Genomic DNA, 25,342 nt, shown 5'->3' with positions numbered 1-25,342 from the left:
TGTAGTATAGTAAGTAACCTGTAGTATGACTGTAGTATAGTAAGTAACATGTAGTATAGGATGTGACCTGTAGTATGACAGTCATGTATATATGTGACATGTAGTATGACTGTAGTATAGTACCGTATGTAATCTGTAGTATAGTATGTGACCTGTAGTATGACTGTAGTATGGTAAGTAACATGTAGCATGACTGTAGTATAGTATGTAACCTGTAGTATGATTGTAGTATAGAATGTGACCTGTAGTATGGTAAGTAACATGTAGCATGACTGTAGTATAGTATGTGACCTGTAGTATGATTGTAGTATAGAATGTGACCTGTAGTATGACTGTAGTATAGTATGTAATTTGTAATATGTAACCTGTAGTATGACTGTAGTATAGTATGTAATCTGTAGTATAATTATAGTATATGTGACCTGTAGTATGACTGTAGTATAATATGTGACCTGTAGTATGACTGTAGTATAGTATGTAATCTTTAGTATAGTATGTGACCTGTAGTATAGTATGTGACCTGTAGTATAGTATGTGACCTGCAAGTATGACTGTAGTATAGTAAGTAACCTGTAGTAAGACTGTAGTATAGTAAGTAACATGTAGTATTGGATGTGACCTGTAGTATGACAGTCATGTATATATGTGACATGTAGTATGACTGTAGTATAGTACCGTATGTAATCTGTAGTATAGTATGTGACCTGTAGTATGACTGTAGTATGGTAAGTAACATGTAGCATGACTGTAGTATAGTATGTAACCTGTAGTATGATTGTAGTATAGAATGTGACCTGTAGTATGGTAAGTAACATGTAGCATGACTGTAGTATAGTATGTGACCTGTAGTATGATTGTAGTATAGAATGTGACCTGTAGTATGACTGTAGTATAGTATGTAATTTGTAATATGTAACCTGTAGTATGACTGTAGTATAGTAGGTAACATGTAGTATAGGATGTGACCTGTAGTATAACAGTCATGTATATATGTGACCTGTAGTATGACTGTAGTATGGTAAGTAACATGTAGCATGACTGTAGTATAGTATGTAACCTGTAGTATGATTGTAGAATAGTATGTGACCTGTAGTATGACTGTAGTATAGTATGTGACCTGTAGTATGACTGTAGTATAGTATGTAATTTGTAATATGTAACCTGTAGTATGACTGTAGTATAGTAGGTAACATGTAGTATAGGATGTGACCTGTAGTATAACAGTCATGTATATATGTGACCTGTAGTATGACTGTAGTATAGTATGTAACCTGTAGTATGACTGTAGTATAGTAAGTAACCTGTAGTATGACTGTAGTATAGTATGTAACCTGTAGTATGACTGTAATATAGTAGGTAACATGTAGTAAGACTGTAGCATAGTAAGTAACCTGTGATATAGAGGTACTCCAGGTTTTTAGAGGAACCTGTTGTATGTCACTGCTGCTACAATAGGGTATTTATTTATTAATAGAATGGGCTCTTGGGATGTGATTGGTGACAGGACACGGAGCCACTGATAGTAGCCGCAGTGCTGTGTCCCCATCCCCCGGATCCCTCATGTCTGCTCTCACTCCCCACATCCTACATGTGCTGGCTCGTTGGTCTAGGGGTATGATTCTCGCTTAGGGTGCGAGAGGTCCCGGGTTCAAATCCCGGACGAGCCCAGTTTTTGCTAATCTTGTACAGATCCTTTCCAACCATATTAATGATTTCCTAAATCAGGGAACACTAATTATATGGAGCAATTACCAGTAATAAGAAATGTCACTTCTTCGTTTCTTTATCTTTTGTACATTTTGTGTGTAGAGTTTTTGTGTTTGGCTTCTGTTTCTGACATTTCTGTACAGTTTCGCATCGTGAGAAAGAAAAAAAAAAAGCTAATTAAAAAAAAAAAAAAAATTGGGCTCGTCCGGGATTTGAACCCGGGACCTCTCGCACCCGAAGCGAGAATCATACCCCTAGACCAACGAGCCACTCGCTATGTCTGATCTCCGTCTTCAGCGCTTTAACTCGTCACCTCCCGACTCGCGCGCGTCCTCCCCCGGCCGCCATGTTGCTCTCCTCCAGCCCCCGAGGACAGCGCTGCGCCCTCTTATTTTAGTGAACTGCCGGCCAATCCGGGGGAAGCCGGTGCTCCGTCCGGTAAAGGAAGGATAAATGTACAAGGAAGGAGACGCTGCGGTTTTCATGTCTCGCTCTTGCGGCGGCGCCGGGTGTAGGAAGATGGAGGAAAGGCGACAAAAGCCGCTGAGCGAGCGCAGATGTCTCCCCCAGAAAGATGCGCCGTGTAGGGGGTCTCCCGGCCAGGCTGCAGGGGCTCACAGTCATCCGTCTACTGTAGTTATATGACGGAGGGAGAAATCGTGGTGAAGTGCGCCACCTAGCAGGAGGTAATGGGAACTGCAGGTGGGGAATGTGCCAGGCGCTGTGCCACCTGTACCAGCATCAGGACCCCAATATCACTGCCCTCAGTGCCACCTGTACCAGCATCAGGACCCCAATATCACTGCCCTCACTGCCACCTGTACCAGCATCAGGACCCCAATATCACTGCCCTCACTGCCACCTGTACCAGCATCAGGACCCCAATATCACTGCCCTCAGTGCCACCTGTACCAGCATCAGGACCCCAATATGACTGGCCTCAGTACCACCTGTACCAGCATCAGGACCCCAATATCACTGCCCTCAGTGCCACCTGTACCAGCATCAGCACCCCAATATCACTGCCCTCAGTGCCACCTGTACCAGCATCAGGACCCCAATATCACTGCCCTCAGTGCCACCTGTACCAACATCAGGACCCCAATATCACTGCCCTCAGTGCCACCTGTACCAACATCAGGACCCCAATATCACTGCCCTCAGTGCCACCTGTACCAGCATCAGGACCCCAATATCACTGCCCTCCGTATCACCTGTACCAGCATCAGGACCCCTATATCACTGCCCTCCGTGCCACCTGTACCAGCATCAGGACCCCAATATCACTGCCCTCAGTGCCACCTGTACCAGCATCAGGACCCCAATATCACTGCCCTCAGTGCCACCTGTACCAGCATCAGGACCCCAATATCACTGCCCCCAGTGCCACCTGTACCAGCATCAGGACCCCAATATCACCTCCCTCACTGCCGCCTGTACCAGCATCAGGACCCCAATATCACTGCCCTCAGTGCCACCTGTACCAGCATCAGGACCCCAATATCACCTCCCTCACTGCCACCTGTACCAGCATCAGGACCCCAATATGACTGGCCTCAGTACCACCTGTACCAGCATCAGGACCCCAATATCACTGCCCTCAGTGCCACCTGTACCAGCATCAGGACCCCAATATCACTGCCCTCAGTGCCACCTGTACCAGCATCAGGACCCCAATATCACTGCTCTCAGTGCCACCTGTACCAGCATCAGGACCCCAATATCACTGCCCTCAGTGCCACCTATACCAGCATCAGGACCCCAATATCACTGCCCTCAGTGCTACCTGTACCAGCATCAGGACCCCAATATGACTGGCCTCAGTACCACCTGTACCAGCATCAGGACCCCAATATCACTGCCCTCAGTGCCACCTGTACCAGCATCAGGACCCCAATATCACTGCCCTCAGTGCCACCTGCACCAGCATCAGGACCCCAATATCACTGCCCTCAGTGCCACCTGTACCAGCATCAGGACCCCAATATCACTGTCCTCAGTGCTACCTGTACCAGCATCAGGACCCCAATATGACTGCCCTCAGTGCCACCTGTACCAGCAACAGGACCCCAATATCACTGCCCTCCGTATCACCTGTACCAGCAACAGGACCCCAATATCACTGCCCTCAGTGCCACCTGTACCAGCATCAGGACCCCAATATCACCTCCCTCACTGCCACCTGTACCAGCATCAGGACCCCAATATCACTGCCCTCCGTATCACCTGTACCAGCATCAGGACCCCTATATCACTGCCCTCCGTGCCACCTGTACCAGCATCAGGACCCCAATATCACTGCCCTCAGTGCCACCTGTACCAGCATCAGGACCCCAATATCACTGCCCTCAGTGCCACCTGTACCAGCATCAGGACCCCAATATCACTGCCCCCAGTGCCACCTGTACCAGCATCAGGACCCCAATATCACCTCCCTCACTGCCGCCTGTACCAGCATCAGGACCCCAATATCACTGCCCTCAGTGCCACCTGTACCAGCATCAGGACCCCAATATCACCTCCCTCACTGCCACCTGTACCAGCATCAGGACCCCAATATGACTGGCCTCAGTACCACCTGTACCAGCATCAGGACCCCAATATCACTGCCCTCAGTGCCACCTGTACCAGCATCAGGACCCCAATATCACTGCCCTCAGTGCCACCTGTACCAGCATCAGGACCCCAATATCACTGCTCTCAGTGCCACCTGTACCAGCATCAGGACCCCAATATCACTGCCCTCAGTGCCACCTATACCAGCATCAGGACCCCAATATCACTGCCCTCAGTGCTACCTGTACCAGCATCAGGACCCCAATATGACTGGCCTCAGTACCACCTGTACCAGCATCAGGACCCCAATATCACTGCCCTCAGTGCCACCTGTACCAGCATCAGGACCCCAATATCACTGCCCTCAGTGCCACCTGCACCAGCATCAGGACCCCAATATCACTGCCCTCAGTGCCACCTGTACCAGCATCAGGACCCCAATATCACTGTCCTCAGTGCTACCTGTACCAGCATCAGGACCCCAATATGACTGCCCTCAGTGCCACCTGTACCAGCAACAGGACCCCAATATCACTGCCCTCAGTGCCACCTGTACCAGCATCAGGACCCCTATATCACTGCCCTCCGTGCCACCTGTACCAGCATCAGGACCCCAATATCACTGCCCTCAGTGCCACCTATACCAGCATCAGGACCCCAATATCACTGCCCTCAGTGCCACCTGTACCAGCATCAGGACCCCAATATCACTGCCCTCAGTGCCACCTGTACCAGCATCAGGACCCCAATATCACTGCCCTCAGTGCCACCTGTACCAGCAACAGGACCCCAATATCACTGCCCTCAGTGCCACCTGTACCAACATCAGGACCCCAATATCACTGCCCTCAGTGCCACCTGTACCAGCATCAGGACCCCAATATCACTGCCCTCAGTGCCACCTGTACCAGCAACAGGATGCCAATATCACTGCCCTCAGTGCCACCTGTACCAGCATCAGGACCCCAATATCACTGCCCTCAGTGCCACCTGTACCAGCATCAGGACCCCTATATCACTGCCCTCAGTGCCACCTGTACCAACATCAGGACCCCAATATCACTGCCCTCAGTGCCACCTGTACCAGCATCAGGACCCCAATATCACTGCCCTCAGTGCCACCTGTACCAGCATCAGGACCCCTATATCACTGCCCTCAGTGCCACCTGTACCAACATCAGGACCCCAATATCACTGCCCTCAGTGCCACCTGTACCAGCATCAGGACCCCAATATCACTGCCCTCAGTGCCACCTGTACCAGCATCAGGACCCCAATATTACTGCCCTCAGTGCCACCTGTACCAGCATCAGGACCCCAATATCACTGCCCTCAGTGCCACCTGTACCAGCATCAGGACCCCAATATCACTGCCCTCTGTGTCACCTGTACCAGCATCAGGACCCCAATATCACTGCCCTCTGTGTCACCTGTACCAGCATCAGGACCCCAATATCACTGCCCTCAGTGCCACCTGTACCAGCATCAGGACCCCAATATCACTGCCCTCAGTGCCACCTGTACCAGCATCAGGACCCCAATATTACTGCCCTCAGTGCCACCTGTACCAGCATCAGGACCCCAATATCACTGCCCTCAGTGCCACCTGTACCAGCATCAGGACCCCAATATCACTGCCCTCTGTGTCACCTGTACCAGCATCAGGACCCCAATATCACTGCCCTCAGTGCCACCTGTACCCATCCACCGTGCTAACTGACTTATGTTCTCTAATATCAGTGCCACCTCTACCCATTCACCAATGGTCACTGCATCATGGTCCACATTGTCAGTGACATTCTGCCTCTCAATGCTCTTGTATGTGCCCTCTGTGCCCATCCACATGCAACCAGCCTGATGGTACCCAATGCCTCCAGTGCCCAGCATTGCCTGGCAATGAATGTGGATGACATTTGAAAAATTAAGTCACAGAACCGTGTCCTTACCTGCCGCTTGCTCCTGTAGCAATTCAGGCGTTAATTGTCCCGGGGGGTCACCTCACAGATTTGTATGATAGAAGTAGGTTATTAAGGGCCCCAGAAACTACCACCCGGGTGTGACGCACTGTTACAATGGAATCCTTGCTGATGTCATAGAGATCGGACCTCCCGGTGCAGCTGGCAGAGGGGCATGGTTATAGCGTCTTGTAATGTGCCATCAGCTGTATGAGCAGGGTACAGTCCAATCTCCATGGATCTGGGGTTCTGGATCCATGTTGGTCTTGCACCATTATATGGCAATTAGTTTCTGGTGTCACATAAAGTCACCACAGCCAGCAGTGATCATTTAGATTCAAGTGTAACAAAACTGCAGCTGTGAGATCCGAGTTTTCTGCAAGACCATTATAGATGGAGGTGCGATTGCTTATACGTTTTTTATGGAAACGCATGCGATTGGTAACCAGAACCTGGTGTCTTGCATTATAACAATGCAAGTCACTGGGTTCTGGTTAACGTTGGCTTACATTTCCATGGAAACTCATATGTGATTGGGCCGAGGTCCATCCCTGTGGCTAGCGGTACGTGTAACTGCACCCGTAGTAATATTTTGGGTTAATTTTTTAGTACGTGTGTTCTCCATGAACCCACGCTGATATCTGAAGAAATGCTGCTTTAGATGTCAATCCCTGATGGTGCTGCCTGAGGCAAGAGGCTCATCTGGTCTCATGGTTGTTGCACCCCTGAATTGGGGTTGGCATGAGAAAAAGGGCATTATAAGGAGAGGGCTAGAATAAAGGGAACATTTGTCCACAAAAAACAGGGCATTATACAGTCATGTGTGGGTTTTGCTGGAGAACACATCCGGGCTCATGGAGAGTGCACCGAGCAACTTACTGCTACGAATGACTTTGTGCAGATACCAAAGGGCTCTTACAGAAGTCTTATGGAGTCCAGGCCTTCATGGGTCAAACAAGGGAAACCTACACAATATAAGGTTACAGTGTTATGGCTGATCAGCGTATCCACTGAGGCCTAGTCGTCCTGGAAGCCTACTGGTAGTAGTGAATGACAGAGGAGGCCGAGTCTTATAAAGAATATGCATTTATTTATAATTTACAGTCAGGAATACGTTGTACACAGCTCCACACACGGATGCCGTCTTCCCCGCACCATTATATTCCATGATATTAACAGTAAATATATAAATCTATGAGGCAACAACTGAGAAAATAGACATAAAACAGGCAAAATAGAGCGTCTGCTACACGACCGGACGACTGAAGAAGATCCTATGGCTTGTTTTAGGCCCAATCATGAGGTAATAAGATGTCGGGTAAATGTTCTGGGCCTAAATGAAAGGTAATTGAGTGAAAAAACCCGCTATCTCCAGAGGCGGCGGCCATTTTGTGAAAATCTGACTAAAAATGCCTCATTTGATTCTCCTTTCATGGTGCGATCCTCCCTAAAATACAAGGCATTTAACAAAGGCCCCTTCTCCACTGGCGTTTTTCACGCGCGAGTTCTGCGCGTGCATTTGACGCTCAGAACTCGCATTGCACTCTGTCCCATTGTATTCAATGGGTCTTTCTCCATTAGCGTTGTTTTTGACGCGCGTGCTTGCGTACGTTTGCACGCGCGTCAAAATCGCAGCATGCTCTATTTTTGCGAGTCACGCGCAATTTTCACGCCCCATTCAAGTCTATGGAGATGCATCAAGAACGCATTGCACTCGCAATCATTGCAAGTGCAATGCGAGTGCAATGCGTTTTAAACGTAAGGGTTGCTAGGTGACCAGAATAACATTATTTCCCCTGCTCGCGAACGATCATTTAATTAAAAAAACACAGTGAAGAACAGTGAAGAATAGAATAAAAACAGTGAACACAGGATCATTTAAGATAAAAACACAGTGCAGAATAGATTACAGATGTTCGGCACATCTGCTTACTTGTCGGGAGATACGCGCGGAACGGCGCGAACAAAGTAGCATGTGAAGAACAATATATATGTGTGAAGAACACATTGCAGATGTATTTAAACATCTGCAATGTGTTCTTCACACACATATATATTGTTCTTCACATGCTATTTTGTTCGCGCCGTTCCGCGCGTATCTCCCGACAAGTAAGCAGATGTGCCGAACATCTGTAATCTATTCTGCACTGTGTTCTGCACTGTGTTTTTATCTTAAATGATCCTGTGTTCACTGTGTTCACTGTGTACAATGATTTTATTCTATTCTTCACTGTTCTTCACATCTGCTAAATTGTCGGGAGATAATATACGCGCGGAACAGTGAAGAATAGATCGCAGATGTTTGCAAATTATCATAAGACATTATTTTTCAATTAAATAACACATTTTAATCCCAAACCATGGTCCCTTTGAAATATGCTCGAGTCTCCCATTGAATCGCGCGTCAAAAATGCGCCGAAAACGCAAAAAAAACGCAAATTACTCCAAGGAAAAATGGAACAAAAACGCAGCCAAAACGTCAGTTTTTCACGCATTGCACCCTGACGTGAAACGCAACGCTAGTGTGCAAGAGGCCAAAGTCTGAGATCTCACATTCGTAGCTGAAAATACTCAAAAGCCTTGAGAATAGTTAAGGTTTTGTGACTGGGATCACAAAATGGCTCCTTTTTCTGTGAGAAAATAGCAGCTACACTGGTGATTGACCGCTGTATAGTCTGCCATGATGTGTACATGATGTGGCGTGAATTTTTTACCTCACATGTACCTCAGATAAATTTGGCTTGTGGCGAGTGTGCGATCATCAGATTGTTATCTGATTATATGAGACAGTGGGGGGCAACAATGGTGGCCATCAACTTCCACTAGCACTATGGTGCCCGTATTTATAATACTATTACAGCGCTATATATTTACATATGGGCCGAGTCACCTCAGTAATAAATGGCGTATAATGATTTACCTGAGACACAATTAAACATGGCGACACTCCTCCAGACATGTCATCACAAAATACAGAATTTAAGAACACCGATTTTTAAACAATACTTTATCATTTATATACCGATTGATACACGAATAAATGTCATAACATAATAATATTTTATAATCTCAACATAGATGCACAGTTCCCACTATGTGCCCGGCCGTCACTCATTTAGGAACTTGTGGACGCCCTACTGTGTGGTAATTTAATTTGTAAATTTGGGACATTTAAATCCCCACCCTGTGGCTCAATACTAAACGAGAATGCCTAATTTTGGGCTTGGACAAGCCCAAACTATCGGGAGGTTTGCTTTAGTAAAATGGACAAATCCTGAGATTTCATAGTTTTGCGTACAGAGACAACAGAAAAATTTGGCAGTCATATACGGCAGTCATGTTCAGAAGGGTTAATTATCTGCTTATATCACCTATATTTTGACAAATATTAGTAAGCATAGGGGGGGGGGGGTCACATCTAAAAGAATTTGTACTAAAATTTACACAAATTTTCTTAATACTGTCCAAAAGTAAATACAGGCCTCAATTCCTATAGCAACCAATTAGAGCTCAGCTTTCATCTCCTAAGCTGCCCCTGGAAAATGGGAGCTGCACTGTAATTGGTTCCTTGACTAATTCTATTATTGAATATTGAATCTTCACAAATGTCATGCCTGTATTTTATAATCAAACATCACCCAAAGTTCAGGAGTCAGGAAAAGTTGTGTGACACCTGTTAAGGTGTTAAGAAGGCGTGTAGCTGATCACCCAGCTTTCTCAGAGTGCATAAGTCCTAGTAATAGTGAAAAAGTCTTGGAGAATTTGCAGGCAAAACCCTTGAAACGGCAACCCTATTATTTGTCACCCAGCTTTCCCCAGTCCAGAACAGCAGATGAGTCTTATAATAGATATAGGAAAAGTGGGATCCTTGATATCAATATATATTGTCACCCAGCTTTGCAAGAATCAGATTTTTAAAGGGGCCTGTAAATAACTTCCCCCCCCGATGAGGCACATGATATAATTTATACATAAAATATCTATAAACATCAATGACGCCATAACTACGGATGACAATATGACTTATAACACAGCAATAAAGTAGAAGATTACAACTCCCAGTGTTCAGCAATCAGGGCATGCTGGGGCTTGTAGTCACATAAAAACATAGCATGTTCACCATGACCCTGCACATTTACAGGATTCTTATGGATCTTAAATTTCTGTAGGATTTCTCCCTCTGCTGCTGCTGAGACGCCGTCCGGGATCAGAGCTGCGCATTTCCTACGCACAAAGATGGCAGCTGCCGCAGTCCGGACCTGTGATATCTGTGGGTCCCTTTGCTTCACTTTTCAGGTTTATCCTACAAGAGGGAAATGCAGATTTTAGCACAGTCCATTATTGGTTGTTTTCAGACATCCCCCAAAATCTGTCGCTTTAGAGGAAATTTGTCCCTTACTGATCCACTATGATGTGGATAAGGAATAATATACAACCACTTTAATTACTGGATGCTGTTATACCTCATCTCCAGCAGGGGGCAGAATTATCAGTGTGTATCATGCACTTACATCCCCATCAGACTTGTTCTCGTTGCTCTTCTCCGTGTCTTGCTCTTCTTTTGGGTCTTCGCTCTTCTCCTGTAAGTTTGGCGTCTCCTCGTCTTCCTCGCTTGGTTTTCCCTCTTCCTTGTTGGATTTCTCTGCATGTGTCTCCTGTGTCCCGGTCTCTCCCGCTGCCTCCTCCAGCTTGTCAGGGTCTTTCTGGTTCCTTTTTTGGTTCTCTGGTGTCTCTGACGTTGAGGCGTCCCCCGCCGGCGATGTGTCCCCGTCCTCTGTGACCCTCAGGGCAGCGTCCGCCTCGTCAGATTTCTCCCCATTCTCTGCAGACGTTGCGCTGCTTGTCTCAATGTCAAAGTCCATATCAGTTTGGGATTTTCTAAACCTCCGGCTGGGAGGTCTCCGCTTCAAGGAGCCTCTAGTACGGACCTGGAAATGAGAGAATAGATCATATTATTATCATTAGTATTATTATTCCATCCATCCTAATAAGAATATATTGGTGAGTATTTTTATAATTTCTCATCATTATAATTATTATTATTTATACATTTGGTTTTATTTGCTGCAGTCCTGAATTTCAGGCCATTTCTGCACGAATGTGACCCACAAGCTGTGTTACAAGATGTTACGGTAGATACATCCCTGGTGGATCAAACAGACTCCGGGGGGGGGGGGGGGGGGGGGTATGAGGGTCCGACATCCACAAATTCAACACCATGGAGGACAAATGGCATCTGCCAGAGAACACAGAGAAAGGCAGATGGGACATTGTCACCCTGTACTTTTCACGGATGAGAGCAGGTTCACACTGAGCATGTGACATAGTCTGGAGACAACGTGGAGAAACTTCTGCTGCCTGGAACATGCTCCAGCATGACCGGTCTGGCAGAGGGTCAGTTATGGTGTAAGGGGGGTCCTCATGTCTGGTTCCATTAAACAACGCACCACAGACGGTCCAGGAGTTGACTGATTTTGTTTTAATCCAGGTCTTGGAGGAGATCCCTCAGGAGAACAACTGCCGCCTCCTCATCAGGAGCATGCTCAGTCGTTATAGAGAGTTCATTCAGGCACGTGGATGCCACAAACTACTGAACCTCATCAGGAACATGCTCAGGCATTGTAAGGACGTCATACAGGCACGTGGAGGCCATACACACTCTACTGAGCCCTATCAGGAGCATTTCCAGCATTGCAGGGAGGTCATACAGGCATGTGGGGGTCACACACACTACTGAGCCTCATCAGGAGCATGCCGAGGTGTTGTAAGGAGGATATGCAGGCACGTGGAGGCCATACACACACTACTGAGCCCCATCAGGAGCATTTCCAGCATTGCAGGCAGGTCATACAGGCAGGTGGGCATCACACACACTACTGAGCCTCATCAGGAGCATGCCTAGGTGTTGTAGGGAGGTCATACAGGCACATGGAGGCCACACAAACCACTGAGCCTTATAAGGAGCATGGCCAGTTGTTATAGGGAGGTCATACAGGCACATGGAGGCCACACCCACTACTGAGCCCCATAAGGAGCATGCCCAGGTGTTGTAAGGAGGATATGCAGGCACATGGAGGCCATACACACACTACTGAGCCCCATCAGGAGCATTCCCAGATGCTCATCCCGAGCATGCCCAGACGTTGTAGAATGGTCATACAGGTACGTTGAGGCCATACACTACTAATCCTCATCGGCAGCATGAATCACAGGCATTGAATGTAGAACATACAGGCACCTAGAGGCCACACACAATACTGAGCCTCATCAGGAGCATGCCCTAACATTGTAGGGAGGTCATACAGGCACATTGAGGCCATACACTACTTATCCTCATCAGGAGCATGCCCAGACATTGTAGGGATGACATGCAGGCATGTGCAACACCCCACCGGGGCCTAGCCTTTTCTTGGGGCCTGGAGGCAGCTGTGGCCCCGAATACCGGAGTGGCTGGCGATTGCGGCCTAGGGTGATGTCACGGTGCTTGGTATGGGGGCCGGAGGGCTGTCCTACAGCCTGGCAGGTCTCCAGCAGGTGGTGTGTGCAAGAAATATGGAGGGAGAGGCTGATGTACTGGTTCTCCCTGGGGCAACCCCTGAGTGTCTGTAAGATAAGTCCCTGGGTAATGGATGGGGAAGCTCGTGGTGGTAACAGCTGTATCCAGGGATCAGACGGAGGCAACATTGTGCAAATCAACTCACGATTCTTTATTGAACAACAGGTAGCAGGCAACGGCCAAACGACTAACAGCAGATTCTGGTACTGGAGTGGTTATAAAGAGGGGTCCTTAGGAATAGCTCACCAGCCTGGTAGTAGATACAGGCCGGGATAATGGAGATGGAGCTGTGTTCAAACTGTGGAAGCTGCAGCTCTGGATTAGAGTCTCCTGACTCAGTTCCTGGGATTGGTTTCTGTGTCAGCACTAAAGGTGTGCTACACACTGCCTCTCTCTTCACTCTGTCCATGTGCTAAGAGACCTTGTGGTCTGGACTCTCTGCTGTGTGGAAAAGACACTGCAGACTGGACCATGTGCTCCCCCTGCACAGGGGTTTTATACTCCCCCTGGTCAGGTGGTAGCACCTCTCCAATCACATTCCAGCTTACAATACATCCACATAATTGGATAACATCTAACACCCATTTAATTATTGTCTTTCCAGGCAGAATCTTCAGGCTGCAATGACTAAGTTTCCCATGTTACAGCTTCTGACATGGAGAGGGACACTTTCGCAACACCAACCTAACCCTTTGCATCTGCAGGGGTGTTGCACATGTGGAGGTCATACACTACTAATCCTCATTAGGAGCATGCCCAGACATTGTAGGGAGGTCATACACAGAGCCGGATCATCATTGGCGCTAATGGAGCGCCAGCGCCGGGCCCCCGGATCCGGATTTATTGGTTGGGGGCCCCCGGCCTGGCGCTCCAATAGCGCCGCTGCTCAAGCTCCTGCTGGGGCCCCGGGGTGCCCCGGCACTCGCCTCGGCAATCGGGCAGGAGTCTCCGTCCGTCCGGACAGGAAGCTCCTGCCCGTCAGTGTATAGTGCTCGATGCGGCCGGAAACGGCCGCTCGAGCACTATTACTGGAGCGATGTGGCCGGAAGACAACCCCGGCGCACATCGCTCCATGAACTAGGCTGCGCGGCCGCGTGATGACGTCATCACGCGGCTGCGCACCCTTCCTGTCCGGACGCCACAAGAAGAAACAAGACGCGGGACCCGAGGTGAGTATAAGGTTTTATTTTTTTTTAAATCAAACAGCATTAAAAGATGGTGGGGGACAAAGTATTTAAAATAATTAATTGGGGTGGGCATCATATTAGTTATATTGTGTGTGGGGGCAGCATATTAAATAGATCACTGTGGTGGGCAGCATATTAAATAATTAATTGTGTGTGGGGCAGCATATTAAATAGTTAATTGTGTGTTGGGCAGCATATCAAATAGTTAATTATGGGGGGGGCAGCATATTTAATAGTTAATTGTGTGGGGGGGGCAGCATATTAAATAGATCACTGTGGTGGGCAGCATATTAAATAATTAATTGTGTGTGGGGGCAGCATATCAAATAGTTAATTATGGGGGGGCAGCATATTTAATAGTTAATTGTGTGGGGGGGGCAGCATATTAAATAGATCACTGTGGTGGGCAGCATATTAAATAATTAATTGTGTGTGGGGCAGCATATTAAATAGTTAATTGTGTGTGGGGCAGCATATCAAATAGTTAATTATGGGGGGGCAGCATATTTAATAGTTAATTGTGGGGGGGGGCAGCATATTAAATAGATCACTGTGGTGGGCGGCATATTAAATAATTAATTGTGTGTGGGGCAGCATATTAAATAGTTAATTATGGGGGGGAGCATATTAAATAATTAATTGTGTGGCTGGCAGCATATTAAATAGTTAATTATGGGGGGGGACAGCATATTTAATAGTTAATTGTGGGGGGGGGCAGCATATTAAATAATTAATTGTGTGTGTGTGAGGGATACAATATTAACTCCCTCACGCTCTGAGGCTTACATGTACGGCGCCGAAGTGTGGGACCTGTATGAAGAGGGTTCACGGGCTGAGCCCTCTCCATACAGCGGTGGAGTTTGCTGCATACTGCAGCAAACATCCACCACTAATACCCGCGATTAGTGCTAGTGCCTACAGTGGGTATTAACCCTTCTGATGCTGCCGCCAACATTTAAAGGACGGTGGCACATTGGCGCCGCCATCTTTGTTCCGATCGTTACTCGCTCCCTGGGACGTCATCGGGGGCAGCGATCGGTTGCCATGATAGCATTGGGTCTTCGTCAGACCCAAGGCTGCATGGCATCTGCAGTTTCGTCATAATGTGCCAGTGGCTCATTGTAATGAATATTGTGTAATAATTGCAAAATGAATAGAAGGTGAGGCAGCACTCCAATATGTAATAATTGCATATACTGCAATACAGTAGTACTGTAGTATATAGTAAGAACGATCAGACCATCTAGGGTTAAAGTACTCTAAAAAAATAGTAAACTATTTTTAGAACTGATACTAATTTATTAAACAGTAAAAATCGCAAACACGTTAGGTATGGCCATGTCTCAAAATGTCCGATCTATCAAAATGTAAAAATGGTCATTGCTGGTGTTGAACCACATAACTGAAAATGGCGCCCAAATGTCCGAAATGCAACTTTTACACCATTTTACATAACATAAAAAATTTAATAAAAACTGATCAAAAGGTCTCACAGTCCTCAAAATGGTAGCAATGAAAACGTCAGCTCATCCCACCAAAAATAACTGCTCACGTATCTCAGTACCATATATACTCAAGTATAAGCCAACCCTTATATAGCCAACACCAGCCGCTGATATAGCCTGCCCCTGTATACATCTTTCCTTTGCCTCCACAGGTCTTCTCTTGTTCCGTCGGCAGCGTGTACAGACCTGCCGCTGCCGATGGAAGAAGAGAAGACCTGCGGGGGCGCTGGAAAGGTGAGTTTTGACTTTTTTTTTCCTTGACTCGAGTATAAGCCTTGAGTATATACGCTATGAAAAAGTTATTGGCGTCAGACAAAACCCCTTTTTGTTCTTGATGAGGTTTTAATTTTTTCAAATGTATTAAAACTCAATAAAACCTCTATACATTTATTTTCCCAGTGATCTTACTGAACCAAAGAGTGAAGTGCAAAAAAATTCATTTGGGGGCCCAGTATATTACATAATTAATGGACAGAGGAAGCCAGTGTATGAAATTTATTGGGGGTGAGGCCTAGTATGTAAAATAGTTTATAGGGTCAGGTGGGGGCAGTATATTAAATAACTAAATGGGGGGGGGGCAGTATATTAAATAATTACTTGAGGGGCCAGCCTCTAAAATTCATGTGGCATCCCAGTATATTAGAAATGGCCATAAATAGGTAGGTTAATTCATTAAAGGGGGTAATATATAAATTAAGTAATGGGGGAAACATATATTGTGTAATTAATGGGTGACATATATAATTAGGGGTACAGTATCACTCAGGGTCTGTAGTATAGTAATATATGCAGGGGACACAGAGGTTTAATTATGGGGTATATTTGGGGGGGGGCATATTTCTGTTATCCAGGTGGCATTGTACTGTGAGTAACTGCGGTATTTTTAGTTGCACAGTGTGGGGCATGTGCTGCCAGGAGCAGAAGACATCTGGTGAAAAGTTACGTCGATTCTGGCCCTGAAGGAGAAGACACGTCACCTGTGAGGTACTAGATGCCACTTCTACCTTTGTCAGATCAGTATTGTACTCACTGACTAACCTTCTAGTTTGAGACATCTCTCAGCGTGTACTGTACATGTCCTGTAATATTCCTAGTGTTCATAGTGAGCCAGCATTGGGGTGTGGGGTTATTGTCATCAATTATTGTTATGGTTTTCAGCATTTTCTTATTGATAATGTTGGTGCTGTGACTTCACTGTTGTGTATTAACCCCCTGTGCTGTGACATCACTGTGTGTAACCGCCCCCTGTGCTGTAACATCACTGTTGTGCATTAACCCCCTGTGCTGTGATATCACTGTTTTGTATTAACCCCCTGGGCTGTGACATCACTGTTGTGTATTAACCCCCTGAACTGTGACATCACTGTGTGTGTGTGTATCTGCCTTCTGTACTGTGACAGCACTGTGTGTGTATTAACACCCTGTGCTAGGACATCACTGTGTGTATGTATTAATCCCCTGTGCTATCACTGTGTGTGTGCGTATGTGTGTATTAACCCGCTGTGACATCACTGTGTGTGTATTAACCACTGTGCCTAATAAAAAGGGGAGGACCTACCTAATGATTTATTAAAGGACAGCCCTGCCTAATGAAATGCTAAGGGGGAAACCTACCTAATGATTTATTAAAGGAGAGCCCTGCCTAATGAAATGCTAAAGGGGAGACCTACCTAATGAAGTACTTTGGGGGGAACCTGCATAATGGGTTATGTACAGTGTGGTCACTGTTAGTATAGTCAGTTGTGTGGTGAGAGGTATATATGACATATGTGGGGCACAGTGTGGTCAGTTGTGGTGTGAGGGATATATATGATATATGTGGGGCACAGTGTGGTCAGTTGTGGTGTGAGGGGTATATATGATATATGTGGGGGTGAGGTGTGAGGTGTATATAGGATGATGCGAACCATGTCTGTTTTATAAACCCGCAGAGAGTCATGGATGGAAGAAGTCTCCTGGAAGATCAGACAGGAGGGAAGAGACAACATGAGGGACGTCACCTGTAAGTCATTGGATGACACTGTGGCCTGTGTGCAGGACTGGTATATACTACTGTATGGTCACTATATGCTGGTACATACTGGTCTGTGTGTGTAGGTTATTATATAGTATTGCAGTATTATTCAGGTATTATGTAGTGGTAATAATCATGATGTAATGTTATTATTTGGGCCTAGTACAGAGGTGTCATTAGTGATATTGCCTTCTGCTCGGTGGTGTTTGTATTATAACAATATGGCGGTAAAGATCCTCAGTAAATGGAGTTTATAGTTGGTAAATTATTGGTAATACTGGTCATGTTGTGGTAATCCTATGGGTCAGTTTCAAGGGATCATTTGCAAATTGTAGCGCTATTGTTTGGAATATTGGTCTTATGGTAGTATTTATTTGGTAACAGTATTGTGGTATCATTATTCAGTAATAATATGGCGGTAGTATTTTTTAGTTTGTCATGGACCAAAATTGGAAATGGTTTAGTAAAGGTAGGAATTTATCTAAAACTAAAGATTCCTTTGTTTCTAATACCTCTAGAGCAGGGGTCAGGAACCTTTTTGGCTGAGAGAGCCATGAACGCCACACATTTTAAAATGTTATTCCGTAAGAGCCGTACCATATGCACATGCCCCCCAGTAGATAAGTAGTCCCACCCCAGGGTGGGACTACCAGCGCATACGTGCCGGCACTCGCAGATTTAAAGGGCCAGTGCCCTGCTGATTGGCGCTGCCCACTTCCCGGGTTCCTATAAAGACCAGCGGCTACCAGATACGTAGCCATAGCACATGTCTCCCAGTATATAGGTAGCCACAGCACATGCCCCCAAGTAGATAGGTAGTCACAGCTGTCTGAGAACCAGATGCAACCAACAAAAGAGCCATATCTGGCTCCCGAGCCATAGGTTCCCTACCCCTGCTCTAGAGCTTCGGAACTGTGTAACTATGTGATATCTTTTTACATATATTGTTGTGGGAGGGGGCCCCACGTCGGCTGCCGAGCGGGGGGGCCCCATCCTAAATGAGGTGCTCCATACCGCTGGGACCCTTAATCTGGCCCTGGTCATACAGGTACGTTGAGGCCACATACACTACTGATCCTAATCAGAATCATGACCAGGTATCGTAGGGAGTCATACAGGCATGTGTAGGCCAGACACACTAATTGGCCTTATCAGGAGCATGCAAAGGTGTTGTAGGGAGGTCATACAGGCATATGGAGGCCACACGGACTAATATGCCTTATCATGAGCATACTGAGCCTCATCAGGAGAATACTGAGGTGTTGTACAGGCATGTGGAGGCCTCAAACGCTACTGAGCCTTATCTCCTTATCTTGACGTATCCAATGAGGTCTGATCAGCCTGAAATTTGATTTTCCACTTTTATTTCAGCATCAATCCAAATCCAGACCTTCATGGGATATTAATTCAGATTTTCATTGATTATTAATTTTACATTTTACTGTTCTAGATCTAGAATGTGGGATTTTAGTGCTCAATTTATTGTTATAAGCAGTGTATAATTAATCATTATATTTTTTTCTATAACCACCACTAGGGGGAGCTACCTGTAACCGGATTTCCCAAGCTCTGAGGGAGATGCCAGCAGGCACAGACATGGGGATTTCTGCAAAGTTTGAGGAGTGGAGGTATAAGGGTGTAGACAAACATTGCGTTTTTGGGCCGTTTTTGGGCCGTTTTTACTAAGTGCGTTTTTTAACGCATGTGTTATTTACGATCTGAAAACGCACTTAGTAAAAACGGCCCAAAAACGCCATGTGTGTCTTCACCCTAAGGGTGTTAGGGTGTATAACCAACCAATTTAATTGATTGAAGAAACTGCGCACATAGTAAGTTGTAAGCTGGCGTTGTAAGTGTATAAGTGTCATCGTCATTGTGATCTGTCCCATGGTTGCAAGTGAGGAAATGTAAATATTTAAGCCATCAGGTTCCAAGATACACACTCCATATTTTGCACAACTCCATGTCTGCATTGTCTGAATATTTAGCAATCCATAGACACTTACCTTAGTGTAGCTCTGGAGATGACTGCCCTCTGGTGGTTGCTCAAAACTTACAGGAGATTCCTCTGTGTTGCTGGAATGTGGCTGCACCCCGGGGCTGCTGGGGGTGGATGGAGGAGTGCCCCAAGGGGAGGCCATGGGTTTTAGTCCCGGGCTCTTTGGAGATGGTCCCGGAAGAAGTGATGCAGGAGCAAAGGCCAAGTTAGCCTGGAAGGAAAATGACATATAAATATACATAGAAAATACCCAGGTTTTCCCAGCATGCTCCATATCACTATATACACCATTGTATATTTTCTCGATATTTTACCTGAAGTTTCTCGATAAGAGGGGAGCTCTTCACCTTGATCTTCGGCACCTGTGACAGTGGAGGAGACAGTTTCTACAAGAAAATCAGAGAGAAGTTACTGGTTTCAAGGTTCTACTTCATAAAGTGATACAGATACATGAGGAAGTGCAGCTCAGTCCCCTTTACAGGACAGGGACACGCTGACACCTGGGGGGGGGGGACAGAACAGGGACACGCTGACACCTGGGGGGGGGACAGAACAGGGACACGCTGACACTTGTGGGACAGGACAGGGACACGCTGACACTTGGGGGGACAGGACAGGGACATGCTGACACTTGGGGGACAGGACAGGGACACGCTGACACTTGGGGGACAGGACAGGGACACGCTGACACTTGGGGGACAGGGACACGCTGACACTTGGGGGACAGGACAGGGACACGCTGACACTTGGGGGACAGGACAGGGACACGCTGACACCTGGGGGGCAGGACAGGGACACGCTGACACTTGGGGGACAGAACAGGGACACGCTGACACTTGGGGGACAGGACAGGGACACGCTGACACTTGGGGGGGCAGGGACACGCTGACACCTGAGGAACAGGGACACGCTGACACTTGGGGGACAGGACAGGGACACGCTGACACTTGGGGGACAGGGACACACTTACACTTGGGGGGACAGGACAGGGACACGCTGACACTTGGGGGACAGGACAGGGACACGCTGACACTTGGGGAGACAGGACAGGGACATGCAGACACTTGGGGGACAGGAGAGGGACACGCTGACACTTGGGGGACAGGAGAGGGACACGCTGACACTTGGGGGCACAGGACAGGGACACGCTGACACTTGGGGGCACAGGACAGGGACACGCTGACACTTGGGGGACAGGACAGGGACACGCTGACACTTGGGGGACAGGGACACACTTACACTTGGGGGACAGGACAGGGACACGCTGACACTTGGGGGACAGGACAGGGACACGCTGACACTTGGGGGACAGGACAGGTACACGCTGACACTTGGGGGGCAGGACAGGGACACGCTGACACTTGGGGGACAGGACAGGGACACGCTGACACTTGGGGGACAGGACAGGGACACGCTAACACTTGGGGGGACAGGACAGGGACACGCTGACACTTGGGGGACAGGACAGGGACACGCTGGCACTTGGGGGACAGGGCAGGGACATGCTGACACTTGGGGGGACAGGACAGGGACAAGCTGACACTTGGGGGACAGGACAGGGACACGCTGACACCTGGGGAACAGGACAGGGACACGCTGACACCTGGGGAACAGGACAGGGACACACTGACACCTGGGGGACAGGGACACGCTGGTAACTGGGGGACAGGGACACGCTGGTAACTGGGGGACAGGGACACGCTGGTAACTGGGGGACAGGGACACGCTGGTACCTGGGGGACAGGGACACGCTGGTACCTGGGGGACAGGGACACGCTGGTAACTGGGGGACAGGGACACGCTGACACTTGGGGAGACAGGACAGGGACACGCTGACACTTGGGGGACAGGACAGGGACATGCAGACACTTGGGGGACAGGACAGGGACACGCTGACACTTGGGGGACAGGACAGGGACACGCTGACACTTGGGGGACAGGACAGGGACATGCAGACACTTGGGGGACAGGACAGGGACACGCTGACACTTGGGGGGACAGGACAGGGACATGCAGACACTTGGGGAGACAGGACAGGGACATGCTGACACTTGGGGAGACAGGACAGGGACACGCTGACACTTGGGGTACAGGACGGGGACACTTGGGGTACAGGACGGGGACACGCTCCCTACTAGGCAGGTGTCAGACCCCCTTGTAGCAGGGTGTGTGTATGTTGTGCCGAGGCTGCAGTCTGTGTGTAGGAGAAGTGAGACGTCCGTCTATCCTCTATCTATGTCTATTTTCTGATAAATACACATACAGCTTCTGCTTTGCATCAATGAAACAAGCCTCCGCTGCAGAGTCCACTGTGTGAATACTCCCGTACAGTGACCAGTGACCTGGCGTCGTGGCCGGTGATTCCGTGGATTCTCACCTCATCCCCATTATTGGTGGCCTCAGTCTTAGGCAGCGGCAGGGAACATGGCGGTTTTCTTCTGGTCGGTTTCTGTGGGGGAACCTTAGAGCAGACACAAGCGTCACTCATATAACCACATACTACTACATACATCTGTGCTGGGGGTCCAGATGCTGAAACCCCCCACAATCTGTGGGTGACAGGTCCACAGTGTGGGATGTATCTATGGCCATAGCAGCTTATAGGATATAGTCACCTCTTTCCTAGGACTGTTCAAGGTTTCACTAAATAATCCTGCGAGTTTAGCGACAGAGGGTGGAGGCGCTGACTCTTCGCTGCTTTCTGATGGTTTCCCCTGTAAAAAAAAAAGAAAATCAACATTAAATGTCTATTATCCGGTGTGACCCAACTGCAGCCAGTGCTATGTATTGTCCCCGGAGAGATGTGTAATCAGACCTCACACTGCTGTGCTCTGTGCTCTCTGCAGCCAGTGCTATGTATTGTCCCCGGAGAGATGTGTAATCAGACCTCACACTGCTGTGCTCTGTGCTCTGTGCAGCCAGTGTTATGTATTGTCCCCAGAGAGATGTGTAATCAGACCTCACACTGCTGTGCTCTGTGCTCTCTGCAGCCAGTGTTATCTATTGTCCCTGGAGAGATGTGTAATCAGACCTCACACTGCTGTGCTCTGTGCTCTCTGCAGCCAGTGTTATGTATTGTCCCTGGAGAGATGTGTAATCAGACCTCACACTGCTGTGCGCTGTGCAGCCAGTGTTATGTATTGTCCCCGGAGAGATGTGTAATCAGACCTCACACTGCTGTGCTCTGTGCTCTCTGCAGCCAGTGTTATGTACTGTCCCTGGAGAGATGTGTAATCATACCTCACACTGCTGTGCTCTGTGCTCTCTGCAGCCAGTGTTATGTATTGTCCCTGGAGAGATGTGTAATCAGACCTCACACTGCTGTGCTCTGTGCCCTCTGCAGCCAGTGTTCTGTATTGTCCCTGGATATATGTGTAATCAGACCTCACACTGCTGTGCTCTGTGCTCTCTGCAGCCAGGGTTATGTACTGTCCCTGGAGAGATGTGTTATCAGACCTCACACTGCTGTGCTCTGTGCTCTCTGCAGCCAGTGTTATGTATTGTCCCTGGAGAGATGTGTAATCAGACCTCACACTGCTGTGCTCTGTGCAGCCAGTGTTATGTATTGTCCCCAGAGAGATGTGTAATCAGACCTCACACTGCTGTGCTCTGTGCTCTCTGCAGCCAGTGTTATGTATTGTCCCTGGAGAGATGTGTAATCAGACCTCACACTGCTGTGCTCTGTGCTCTCTGCAGCCAGTGTTATGTATTGTCCCTGGAGAGATGTGTAATCAGACCTCACACTGCTGTGCGCTGTGCAGCCAGTGTTATGTATTGTCCCCGGAGAGATGTGTAATCAGACCTCACACTGCTGTGCTCTGTGCTCTCTGCAGCCAGTGTTATGTACTGTCCCTGGAGAGATGTGTAATCATACCTCACACTGCTGTGCTCTGTGCTCTCTGCAGCCAGTGTTATGTATTGTCCCTGGAGAGATGTGTAATCAGACCTCACACTGCTGTGCTCTGTGCTCTCTGCAGCCAGTGTTCTGTATTGTCCCTGGATATATGTGTAATCAGACCTCACACTGCTGTGCTCTGTGCTCTCTGCAGCCAGGGTTATGTACTGTCCCTGGAGAGATGTGTTATCAGACCTCACACTGCTGTGCTCTGTGCTCTCTGCAGCCAGTGTTATGTACTGTCCCTGGAGAGATGTGTAATCAGACCTCACACTGCTGTGCTCTGTGCTCTCTGTAGCCAGTATTATATATTGTCCCTGGAGAGATGTGTAATCAGACCTCACACTGCTGTGCTCTGTGCTCTCTGCAGACAGGGTTATGTACTGTCCCTGGAGAGATGTGTTATCAGACCTCACACTGCTGTGCTCTGTGCTCTCTGCAGCCAGTGTTATGTACTGTCCCTGGAGAGATGTGTAATCAGACCTCACACTGCTGTGCTCTGTGCTCTCTGCAGCCAGTGTTATGTATTGTCCCTGGAGAGATGTGTAATCAGACCTCACACTGCTGTGCTCTGTGCTCCCTGCAGCCAGTGTTATGTATTGTCCCTGGAGAGATGTGTAATCAGACCTCACACTGCTGTGCTCTGTGATCTCTGCAGCCAGTGTTATGTATTGTCCCTGGAGAGATGTGTAATCAGACCTCACACTGCTGTGCTCTGTGCTCCCTGCAGCCAGTGTTATGTATTGTCCCTGGAGAGATGTGTAATCAGACCTTTGTGTATGTTGCTAGTAGCAGCGGGACTGTGATATATGGATTTATATTCCAGGATTGTAGCTTCTCCAAGTGTACTAGGGGTGAGTCCTTACACTGCTGTGCTCTGTGTTCTCTGCAGCCAGTGTTAGGTATTTGGAGAGATGTGTAATTAGACCTTTGTCTATGTTATTAGTAGCAGCAGGACTGTGAGGCATGAACTCAGATTTCAAGCAGACTGTGGACGTGTCCTCACACTGCTGTGCTCTGTACTCTCCTATCCACAGCCCGTCCCTTGTTCTACGTGATTCCTATAGAATCCAACAACAGAGGGCTACTACAGAGAAGAAGGGAAGTAGCTCAGTGCAAAGTGCACAGAGCATAGCAGTGTGAGGTCTCTTCTTGTGTGTGTCAAACATACTGTATATGTTTGCTATTGCACCCAACTCTGTGCACAGAGCTTGTCACATCAGTCCCTGTCCCCATGGGGCTCACAATCTAATCACCCTACCAGTATGTTTTGGGGTGTGGGAGGAAAGGACATGGTCAGCTTTTGTGGCCTAAGGGTTGTGCTTCATGACAAATTTCATGTTCTCCATCAATTTGCCAGGAAAAGAATAGGCAGTCTACCTTTTGTTGAAAAAACAGCACCACTCCTAGCCACAGGCTGTGTGTGGTATTGCATCTATGCCCTATTCATATAAGTAGAGATGAGCTGCAGTACCAGACATAACCCCTGCACCAGGGTGGCGCTGTTTCTGCAAAATAAAAGCAAATCTGCTGATCTAATCTCGGACTCCTCTAACCATCTGATATTTACCAGACACCGTCTACATCTGATAGCGTCTATTAACTCTTCACCGCCTACGTCCGCATCCTATGTCCAGAAGAAGTGTTTAGAGGAATTCAGGGCTATGTCCGGTTTGACTTTATCCCAACGCGGAAACAGACGCCGCGAGACTTATCTCCTGCTACTTCATGTAATGGCAGAGGGAATCGCTTCTCGTGGGAAATTCTCCAAGTGATTCTTATTTACCACAAAGACCAAAGCAATGGAAGATATAACTAAAAGGCTGCCCCCTACACGAGTGTAGCTACCATAATACTGCCCCCTATGTACAAGAATATAACTACTATAATACTGCCCCCTATGTACAAGAATATAACTACCATAATACTGCCCCCTATGTACAAGAATATAACTACTATAATACTGCC

The 25,342-nt window shown here is 47.7% G+C and overlaps 1 protein-coding gene, 1 long non-coding RNA gene and 2 other non-coding genes across 4 annotated transcripts in view; 2 read left to right on the top strand and 2 right to left on the bottom strand.

The window, feature by feature from the left end:
- The first annotated feature begins 1,595 nt into the window (after positions 1 to 1,595).
- Positions 1,596 to 1,667, top strand: TRNAP-AGG (transfer RNA proline (anticodon AGG)). The gene has a single exon. It is a non-coding gene; the product is annotated as a tRNA-Pro (tRNA).
- Positions 1,668 to 1,904: 237 nt separating this feature from the next.
- TRNAP-CGG (transfer RNA proline (anticodon CGG)) lies at positions 1,905 to 1,976 on the bottom strand. The gene has a single exon. It is a non-coding gene; the product is annotated as a tRNA-Pro (tRNA).
- A 6,382-nt stretch (positions 1,977 to 8,358) lies between these two features.
- Positions 8,359 to 25,342, bottom strand: part of RCSD1 (RCSD domain containing 1) — a 49,140-nt gene continuing 32,156 nt past the window's right edge. Inside the window, exons 2-7 of the mRNA XM_072138902.1 lie at positions 22,095 to 22,193; positions 21,857 to 21,940; positions 19,794 to 19,865; positions 19,487 to 19,690; positions 10,730 to 11,146; positions 8,359 to 10,521 (exon numbers count right to left, since the gene is read on the bottom strand). Of these exons, the coding sequence (XP_071995003.1) occupies positions 10,504 to 10,521; positions 10,730 to 11,146; positions 19,487 to 19,690; positions 19,794 to 19,865; positions 21,857 to 21,940; positions 22,095 to 22,193 (894 nt within the window). The 3' untranslated portion in view covers positions 8,359 to 10,503. The remainder of the gene's footprint in view (positions 10,522 to 10,729; positions 11,147 to 19,486; positions 19,691 to 19,793; positions 19,866 to 21,856; positions 21,941 to 22,094; positions 22,194 to 25,342) is intronic.
- Positions 13,829 to 17,735, top strand: LOC140119654 (uncharacterized). Its single transcript, XR_011853416.1, has 3 exons — positions 13,829 to 13,943; positions 16,354 to 16,450; positions 17,398 to 17,735. It is a non-coding gene; the product is annotated as an uncharacterized lncRNA (long non-coding RNA).

This window comes from Engystomops pustulosus, chromosome 2 (genome assembly GCF_040894005.1).
Source record: "Engystomops pustulosus chromosome 2, aEngPut4.maternal, whole genome shotgun sequence".
NCBI classification, from domain to species: domain Eukaryota; kingdom Metazoa; phylum Chordata; class Amphibia; order Anura; family Leptodactylidae; genus Engystomops; species Engystomops pustulosus.
Note: the sequence above shows the minus strand (reverse complement) of the source record. Positions and strands in the feature narration are given on the sequence as shown.